This window comes from Cucurbita pepo, chromosome 14 (assembly GCF_057944985.1).
Source record: "Cucurbita pepo subsp. pepo isolate OVF chromosome 14, ASM5794498v1, whole genome shotgun sequence".
Classification (NCBI taxonomy): Eukaryota; Viridiplantae; Streptophyta; class Magnoliopsida; order Cucurbitales; family Cucurbitaceae; genus Cucurbita; species Cucurbita pepo.
Genome location: NC_141811.1, coordinates 2,188,620 through 2,198,884, shown reverse-complemented (window position 1 = coordinate 2,198,884; position 10,265 = coordinate 2,188,620). Strand labels below are relative to the sequence as shown.

The window sequence follows — 10,265 nt, the reverse complement described above, 5'->3', positions numbered from 1 at the left end:
TTTATGTGTTTTGTTGCAAATTTCGCAATATGCACCAAAGGGGTCTCTCCCCTGCCTGCCTCCAAGCATTTGCCTTTCTTTTTCTTTTGTCTACTCCAAAGCCACCAAATTGCTTTCCTTTTCTTCAATTCTCTATCATTTTTGAACCAACCATCCATTTCTTTTTGTTTTGATGCAGAGTGAGAAAGGAAAGAGAGAGAGCTATGGTGCTTACCAACTTCATATAAATCTCAAAAGAAACACCGAGTGAATGAGCCAAATTTTTCTCAAGTTCGTTACTTTCCTAGTTTCATGGATTGAATGAATTGTGGGTCAGTTTCGAAATCCTTTTGAAGGGCTTGGTTTGAGAATGTTCCTCCAATAATTTAAGAACTTGCCATAGCAGATAGACGCAGGAAGTTCGTGGTCTGTGCAAGTCAATGGGTTGGTGAAATGGTGTGTTGTGTGTTTGATGCTGGCATTTGGCAATAGGGGGACGGATACTCTGGATTCAAGAGATGGAAATAAGAATTTCCCACCATTTTCTTGGAGGGGTAGTTTGGTACTTTTGGTGTTTATGAACCCACCCCCCTTAAAAGAGTTGACCCTTGAAATGAAAGAATATTTGTCCCTCTCTCTCTCTCTCTCTCGCTCTCTCTCTCTCTTCGCCTGTTTTTCAAAGATCATAATTTGGTAAAAGAGTTGGAAGCAATGAGGTTAAATTTCTGAAGCTCCCAACTGTTCCATCTTAGTTTCAGATATGCAGAGCAGAGAGCAGCGACAAAGGACAGACTCAGAGAATGAAAATCAAGGAGGTTAAATTTCTGAAGCTCCCAACTGTTCCATCTTAGTTTCAGATATGCAGAGCAGAGAGCAGCGACAAAGGACAGACTCAGAGAATGAAAATCAAGGAGGTTAAATTTGGAAATCCAGAGACCCTTCGACAAAGGACATAAGCGGTCATTTTTGTATTCGAGTTCATGAAGTGGAGGGAGATCTTGATGGGTATCTCCACAACCTTGTCACTCCAACCATTAAGTCTCTGTCTCTCAATCCTGCTTCAATCTCACCTTTGAATCTCACTCTCGAGATAGATTCTTTACTTATAAACTCATGATCATTTTCTAAATTAGTAACTCCCTCCCAACCATCTTCAACATTTCTCTCTCTAAAATGTGTTTTAAGTCGGTAAAGAGAATGAGCAGAAGGAAGAAATACAAAGATTGTCTCCCAATTCAAGCAAGGAACAAATCTTGGAAGTAACCAACCAGTTCTGCAGTATTTTAGCATCTGAACCACAAAGCATTGAGCAGGGTAGGAAAAGAAGCATCTTATAAGTTGTATGCAGCAAATGTCAAGGACCCCAAGAACCATCTATGAAATCCCACGAAGGTGTTTTTGAAGCCATGGCAGATTTCTCCGAGCTACATCCTTTCCTGCTATGAAACTAAAGAAGAAGACTAGAGGGAACCAGCTGGCTCTGTTCATGTCTAATCTTATGCTGCTCTTTGGTAAAATGATGCAGAAAAGAAGTCATTTAAAAGAAAGATTGGATGAATTTGTGAGACTCTAGTGCCCAGTCAATGAATTCAGTCACCTGGCATTTAGGCTAAGCCCATTCTATCAGTCAGCACCACGCCCATCTCACAAAGTTAATAAACAAAGTAGAAGAGCTTTTATTTCCTATTTTATTCAACGGATACAGTATGTACAAATCTAGCCAACCATTGTAGTCTGTTGAAGATACTAACACAAATCATAGACGACAAAACACCTTTATTTCCCAGGCTTCTGCTAATCTCTCCCACCCACTCATCACAACTACCTTTTCATTCCTAGATTACTTTTTTACTTTCATTTCTTCATAGGACAAGCATTGAGATTGAGCTACTGCCTTTAACTTCAGATTCGTCGGTCTTCGCAAACCGTCCGCGTATCCTAGGTTGACTGTCTGCAAGAGCCTTCCTGCAAGCATACTGAAAACCAGAGCATACAATGAATTTTGAAGAATTCACAAAGTTTAGAACTGTATGTGCCAGAATATGTGGAGGACATGCAAAAACAGGCATAGTGGGAGTGCTTCACAGGGTTGTTGTTTACCTTGATCTTTCTCCCAAAATTCCTCTTTGTCCTCTTATTCCTGTATCGGGAAAGCTTTTCTAGGCGTTCCTCACTGGTGCAATTGCTGAACACAGGGCGGTGGAGGGGGGAATGGATCATGCCTATCTTGTCACTGCCCAGTGTCTGCCAAACAAATCCAAATATTAAACATCTACCATTGTTGTATATGAAGTTTCCTTATGCACGCAACAAATGGATTGTTTAAGGAGAAGATGAATGAAAATCAGATTACAAGATGCATAGACCTAACCTTAATATCTCCTTCACTAAATGCCCTCCTCATACCGTAAACAGAACTGAAGTCCATGTCTGGGAAATCTATAAAACATGGTTTGATGGTAGGTCCTTGCACCAAATCCATCGAGTTCAAGCACCCGAAGCTGGAACTTTTCTGGATTGAGGCATCAGGGAATGGCTTGTTTTCTGGAATTGGATTGTCTTCTGGGTTCAGAACTGGAATTTCAATGTTCAGGACATCAGGCAGTGGTCTTTCTAGAGCTGCTTTTTCCAAAAGATCCTTTTCACACTCATAGTAGACCTCATTTAAGAGCTGGTCATTTTGAAGCGATTGGAAGTCTGCAACTTCTAGTCCTTCTGGAGAGATGACTTCTTCAGCACAAGATATCATTGAAATGGCTGCCATCACAGGATCAAGACCCATGAAAGTTTCTTCAACAAATGGTTGTGGTTGTGGGGCTTCAAAGAGATCTCCTTCACCACCCATATCATATTCACAGATGGTGGATATCTGCATTATATTTGAAACACGTTCATAAATTTAAGCTATGGCGATGCAATCAAAAAGCTATCAAGAAATCCACAGAATTCTAACCGCAGGGCTTATAGATAACAGAATATGAGGTTTAGTAAGTGTAAATCGATCAAATTTGGGCCTGATTTAGTTTTATTCTCTTTGAAGCATTTTCACAAACAGCAGGAGTGCAAATGCGGTTAGAAAGTAAGATCCCAGCAAGTAGTTTAGACAACAGAATGGGACAGAAAATGGAAGAATGACTGTGTAGAACACGAAACCCCAAGAGTGAAAAAGAAGAGTTTGAAGCCCATTATGTTCCTTTTCTATTTATACCCATATTTGTTTTTGACATCCAGCATGTAAAGCAGAAGCATCACATAGCCATTACAAAATGTTGTTGACGAAAGCAAAAAGTGAGAAAAAGAATTCCCTTATCGCCCTTCTTTTCACATTCATTCCACTCATGCACCATTTTGCACATCACAAAACATGTCTCCCAAAGGTTTCCCCCACCTTCTTTCCTACTAACCAAATTAACACAAGTTTGCCATGAAACCTAGTTTTCAATAAAAAGCAGAGCAGAACTAATATCCATGGAAAAGTGCAAAATGAACAACACCCAATACCCAAAACTGAAAAATCTGAGCAGATCAGCTTAAAAAAAATGAATCCAAACAAGGCGCAAAGAAAATGCAGAGCATACAACCGAGAAAGAGCAATAAGCAAGAACAGAGAGATGGAGGAAGGTAGTAGTAGTACCATTGGAGAAGAACATGGCTGCTGGGTTTTGCAAAACTCCTCGAGCTGTTGGACCTGAGAGAAGTTCTGGAAGTGAGGAAACAAAACCCCATTATCCGCGAACATTTTTGCTTACACAATGAAACCGGAATTGAAGAAAATCGCTTCGAATGTTTTTTCAGAAGAGAAACAGAGTAGCCAATAACAGAGCAGCCAAAAAGAGGTATAAAGAGAAAGAATGAATCATGATTGGGTTTGTTTTGGAGGTGAGAAAAAGAGTGGAATTTATACTTGTATTTCAATGGAAGATGTTAATTTGGAGACTAAATTGATGATGATGATGATGATGTAATTGATGTTTCAACACAATACAATAAGGACAACAAATAAAAATAAAAATAAAAATAAAACATAATTTCCATTATGCAAGTCCCCATTGCCCCTCATCATCTTAATTTTTAAATATTTCTTTTTTGCGAAATTTTGTTTTTTCTTAATTGAATAAAGTAACTGAAATGATTCCCAATGCAAATATAGAAAAAACAATACAACATCTTGGGAGAGAGTTTATAATTCCAAATTTTGTATTTTCAATACCATTTTTTGACGTATGTATAATTATTTTTCATTTTTTTTTTTTTTTAAAAAAAAAGTCAGAATTCATCATATATTTTATTAATAGTTAACAATATTTTATTAATTACATTTAATTTAATTGTGACTCAATCATTTAACTTAGATTTAATTGTAATTTTGGTCTCTCGTCAATTCAGACTGCCATCGCCACTATTCATCGTCCATCACCACTGATGGCCTCCATCATCGCTATTAACGATGCTTTTCTTTTCCTTTCCCGTCTTCCTCTCTTCCCACATTTGAATTTTTTAAAAATAATAATACAAAAGAACTTCTCGAATTTTTATTAGTAATTGAAGTAAATCCAAAATTAAAGGATTAAATTGCTATATTCAAAAATTAGTCCCAATATATAAAAATATATAATTCTAAAAATACTTGTATTTTTCGTGCATAGTTTGGATAATATGTGTTTTTAAACCCAAAAGAAAAAAATGGAAAATAAAATTCTTGGAATTAACTGAAGGTGAGTTGCGCACAACCAATAGAATATGGGTCCAATGGCAATATATTCACGCGCTGTTGACGCGCGTGGGCATTTCCCATCGTATTGTTTTTAGTTCCACTGTCTATTTTTAATTATGTGCTATATTTTTGGCAATTACCTCTTTTTTTTTTTATTATTCACTTTTTACGTATTATATTGTAATTTAACTTAATTTCACCATTATTCCCACCTTCATTTGTTTTTCCTTTTAAACAATTAAGAATCACTTATAAATAAAATAAAATAAAAATCCATAGAAATAAATAAAAATTTCATCAATAAGTAGATAACTATTTTTTTTTTTGTTAGACGAGAATTAAATCACTAAAAACATAACATAAGTTGGATAATTTAGTTAATCAACCTCTTGTATTATGAGAAATATTATAAACAACGAGGCAAATGATGTGAAAGAACTCGATATGATTCCTCCCACTATTGGAAAACAAGTGTATTATTGGTGATGAAACCCAAATTATATAGGTAACGCTTTCAAGTTTGGAGGCCCACCATGGTACCTTGCAAATTAATACGACCTTTTTGAATGAAATTAATTTGATACTAAAAAAGAGTTCATTGGATTCCATTAATCATATTAAAAATTAAAAATTATTTTAGAGAAACAGGAAAGAAAAAGAAAAGAAAGAAGTAAGTGTTGATTTATTTTATAATAAAAATGAATATGATGGAAAGAGATAGACAAAATGCATAAGTTATTGATAGAGAATGTTTCTAGAAATAGAAAGTTTGGTATAGTATACCCATAATTAACATTTAATAGTTGCTGGGAATATCATTTATTTCTTATTATAACCCATTAAACAATTTTGTGTGTTTCCACATAAAAAAGAAACACCATGGATCATATATAATTGAGTAGTTTGGCTTACAAAATCCCATTTTGTTTGAAGGGTTTATTATATAATTGTGTATGTATGTAAAAATAATAATAATAATAAAGTATAAGGAAAAAGAGATGAATAATTAAAAATTCTATGCTCCCAATTTGATATTCAAATTCTGTTTGGAAATGCCCAATTCATCCATATTTGTGCATTTTTGGATTTTCACGGTATGGGTTTCAGGTGTCCTTTCTTTTCTTTTCTTTTCTTTTCTTTTCTTTTCTTTTCTTTTAATAAAATTCAAAATTCAAAATTCAAAATTAAAATTTTCTTCCTTATCTTCACTCATGTTCTAGTGGCTACGCTACTTTCCTTATTTCAATAATAATAAGGAATAATCAAATATATATATATACATTTAATTATTAGATTTTGTTTCATTATTTAAGAATTTTTTTAATTTAATTATAATAATTAAATTAAAAAATGGTGGCAGGGAATAATATGTGAGATGGGGCTGTAAAGTAGGGGGAAAAAAAGGTGAAAAGGGCTGAATCCAAAATGCTTAATAAACAAGTAAGAGTTGTGTGAGGAATGGATTACAAAAGTGATTCCAAAAAAATGGAAAATGTTGAGTTTCCACATTCGGAAATTCAAATCCTTTAGAACCCAGAAATCTTCACAGGATAATATATTTTAACCCATTGAATTAGAATTATATACCCTTTGAAGTCACCATTTCATGAAATTAACTACCCATAAGAGACAATTCCACTCTCACTTTCTATCTATACCAACCAACCATTTTGTGACACATGGAAGGATTTATTTTAGTAACAGTGTAGGATGAAGTTTGTAGGTAAGTTGAGTGGAAAAGGAGATGGGAGTTCAAACAAATGCGTTTGATTTCCACTTTGGAAACGCAAGGAGAGGTGCCACCAAGCCATTGGATGGAGAGGCCCATCCAACAGCTTGCGAGAGGTCTAATCTAAGCTTGTCGAAAGAAACAGCACAAATAACAACAATAAGGCTTCCAGCCGGCGGAGAGGAAACATGACCCTATCCAACAATACGATACAATACAAACGCACCACTCACTCTACTAAACACCTCATTCCCCCTTCCCTCTAACCCTCACCCTCTGCTCCTATCACCATGCATGCCTCCCTTGTGTGTCACCCAAACATACACCCTTTTACTTTCAACCATCCTCGCTTCAAATTAGACCTACCTACGTAATATTATTTAGAATATTGTTTATGTTTATTAACGCACAAGTTTATTTTTTTGTATGTGATATGATTCTGCTTCGAACTTGGTTAAAAAATGATAAGACCTTTTGAATTAAATAAAGATTAAAATGAATACTATTACTTATTCCATTACAATTCACTGTGGGATGGGACTTTGAATCTTGGACACAAGGAGAAGCCACCGTTGATTTTTTTATTTTTTTAAGTTTGTGATTATGTGCATGTGTCTTACTTTCATTGAAAGCGGCACAATATATATATTATATTATATTATATTATATTATATTTTTTTCGCTATGTTCTAGATTATTTATATTAAAAAAGTAATATAATAGGTTGGTGTTAAAATTATGTGTTTGAGAGTGATTTTAAAATGATTAAAAATTATTTATTATTTTCAAATTTAATATAAAAAAATTATATCATCAAATTTGGTTTGGAATTGTTAAAAATATGTTTTAGAGTAATTTTAAAATGGTCGGAAAAAACCTAGTTTAAATCATTTTAAAATCTTAAATACTTGTAAATGAAATAATAATAATATTATACATAATTTTAACGGCTAATATAAGATATAGAAGGGGACAATGATTTCATGCATCTTATATTTTCATAAGTTATTTCATTGATTTAACTGTCAAAATCCACACTTTATAAAGTAAGAAAGGACAAAATAATCGTGTACCCAACTTGGTTGCACTTATATTTCCAAACAAGACACAATTTTGAAGAAAATAATTATTAATTTAAAGCTAAACGCGTGAATGGTAAACAGTGGGTGAATTTTGTATCAAATTATATTTTTTATTCATCAAAATTAGCTTCTTTTAAGTTTTAAATTTACAAAGGAGTAGAAATGATTATAATGATAAACATGAAGATGGGGGCCATATTCAAATCTTTTCATGCTTTGGTTTGCCACCACTTAACATTAATTAGTAATTACCCCTTCTTGCTTCTAAAACCCTACTGATTTTATTACTTTGGAGATCAGATGGGGTTTAGTAACATTAATTGAAACCTCAAAATTAAGATAATATTTTTTTTTTAATTAAATCTCAAATTTATAATTTTATGATTTGTTTTGGTCGCGTCTTACACGAGTATTTTTTGTAAAATGTTACAGGCATACTTGTGATAATAATCTTTAGTTTTTTTTTTTTTTTTTTTTTTTGTATGTTTGCTCTTTTGAGGAATGTTAGGACAAAATGCAACATGCTTGTTGATAAGGAGGAAATATTCATTATTGTTATTTTATTCTATACTTTTTCCCTCCGGATTAATTGAGACCTTTAGATCACAGCGGGGTGCAATTATTTGTGTGTGTAACTAATGCTTTAATGATTACCCATGTCACTCAAATAATTTCATATAAAAGACAACATTTTAATAAAGCATTAAAGTTCTATTTTATATAAAAAAGAATCATAGCTGGATTGGGTAACATTGCTAAAACGCTAAATACGCCCCCTTTTCTGGACCTTCTTCTCATCGAGCTAACTAAAGGGCCAGGCCCATTTCTTCATATGGTAGAGCGCTCGCTTCGCATGCGAGAGGCACGGGGTTCGATTCCCCGCACCTCCACTATAATTCAGTTTTTCTTTGTTGATAGGAAGGCTTGTTTGGATGTGGATGTGGATGTGGATGAGCAGCCCTTGGCAGTCCCTTTAATCACGCCCATTTGCCACATGCTCTCCCTTCATTTTTTATTTTAATTTGAGTGATTCATATAATATAATTTTATTAATAATAGAAGAAAAAGGTATTGAAAAACATATGGTTGGAGGAGGAGGAAGAAGCAAAAGAGAAAAATGTATGGGGAGGAGATTGGTGGGTTTGGTTATTTGTCCCCCAACACAAGGAACCAACCACATGCCTCCATTAATAACTAATTTAATTTTCTTTTAAGGTCAATTCTTTTTTCTTATGTTTCACTTCCTTTATCTCTCATCATTTCAATTAATTAAATATTAGTTCACATTAAATTTAATTCCATGCTATGTCTTGCTTACCAAACACTTACTTTTCTACCTCACTTAATACAATGATTACTTGGTGCTTAAAAGCTTTATTATTATCATTATTTAATATAATTAACCATTTTAAGTATCTATTTTGAATCAAATGGTTGAAATTATGTAATAAGTAAACTAAGAAAACATTATCAACCAATTATATTTGAATGTTTTATTAAAAAAAGGAAAAAAAATATATATTGGTGAGGCATCTTTAATAACGCTGGCATGTGCCATGTTTTTCCACAAATCTACAAAGACATAGGTCCTACCCTCCCACCATTATTCAACAATCAATATGTTTAGAATTAATATGTTGCACCATCATAAAATTCAAAAATATATGTATATTTATTGCATCAAAGCGCGTTATGTTTTTATAACTCTAATAATCCATAATCAATATTAATTCATATATGATTTTTTTTTTTTTTTTTTTTTTTTTTTTTTTTTTTTTTTTTTTTTTATAAATGACGTCCTAAACTTTGAAAATATTATATAAATTTATAAATTACTTTCTAATGTTGTTCTTTTCAATGGCCTTTTTAGTGATTGTATTATAGCTTCACAAAATAAAGAGTAGTTATATTTATTAGTGGGAAAAATAATAATTGTTTGCAAAACCATTGGAGATATATGAATATAAATATGAAAAATTAAATAATAGGATGATATTCCATTTGGATAAGAGTGTCGGTGGATTCGGCTTCGACCCAACTTTTTGTTTATTTATTTATTTTTTACTTTGGAGTGACGAACATATTTCATCATTGTTTTGTAATGAAACACTTAATAAAATGGAGGAATTAATAATTGTAATTAATTTGAGTGAAATGAATGAGAGTCTCTCCATCTTTATTATCGTTTTGATTTCGCCTAACAAACTTAGATTTAGATTATTATGATTATTTAAAAATGGCGAGTTATGCTATTATATACACAGAGAGATTTTCCCTTACCTTTTAAGCTTTATTGAAAAGAATCTATATATAAATATAAATATGGAACAACTCCCTTTGTCCACCACAAAGAATGTCACCTTTAATTTTTTACATTTATTACAATTTCACCCACCTTAATTATTTTTTCTTTTTCTTTACAAAAAGATTATTTGAAACTTTTTATTCTTCTAACATGACATAAAAGAAGAGTATATAAATGAATCGACACTACAATCTGGATTCTCAAGACATAAAGTTATAGTTACAAAGTATTTAAAATAGTTGACAGTTCATTCCTACGTTCTTTTTTTAATGGTCCAATGTCAATACGAAAGTAAGTAAAAACATTTTATTTTGAATTCTTATGGAGAAAGTCATATAGTATTCCTCATAATATCATAAAAATATATTGCTTAAACAATTGGTTTGGAAAGATGAAGTATTTTGATAAGAAAAAAAAAAGGTAAAGAATGAGAAAAGAAAAAAGGTAAGAAAAGGA

The 10,265-nt window shown here is 32.5% G+C and overlaps 1 protein-coding gene across 1 annotated transcript; it reads right to left on the bottom strand.

The window, feature by feature from the left end:
- Positions 1-1,631: 1,631 nt before the first annotated feature.
- On the bottom strand, positions 1,632-3,884 carry LOC111810531 (uncharacterized). The gene is made up of 4 exons (XM_023697244.2): positions 3,614-3,884; positions 2,351-2,848; positions 2,080-2,223; positions 1,632-1,955 (listed from the first exon to the last, which is right to left on the bottom strand). The coding sequence occupies exons 1-4, from the start codon at positions 3,716-3,718 to the stop codon at positions 1,842-1,844; spliced, it is 861 nt and encodes a 286-aa protein (XP_023553012.2). The 5' UTR covers positions 3,719-3,884; the 3' UTR covers positions 1,632-1,841.
- Between the last annotated feature and the right edge of the window lie 6,381 nt (positions 3,885-10,265).

Coding starts and splice junctions, on each gene's coding strand:
- LOC111810531 (XM_023697244.2), bottom strand. CDS start 3,718: ATGTTCGCGGATAATGGGGTTTTGTTTCCTCACTTCCAGAACTTCTCT. Junction 2,849..3,613: donor AGCCATGTTCTTCTCCAATG/GTACTACTACTA, acceptor AATATAATGCAG/ATATCCACCATCTGTGAATA. Junction 1,956..2,079: donor ATTTTGGGAGAAAGATCAAG/GTAAACAACAAC, acceptor TCTGGTTTTCAG/TATGCTTGCAGGAAGGCTCT.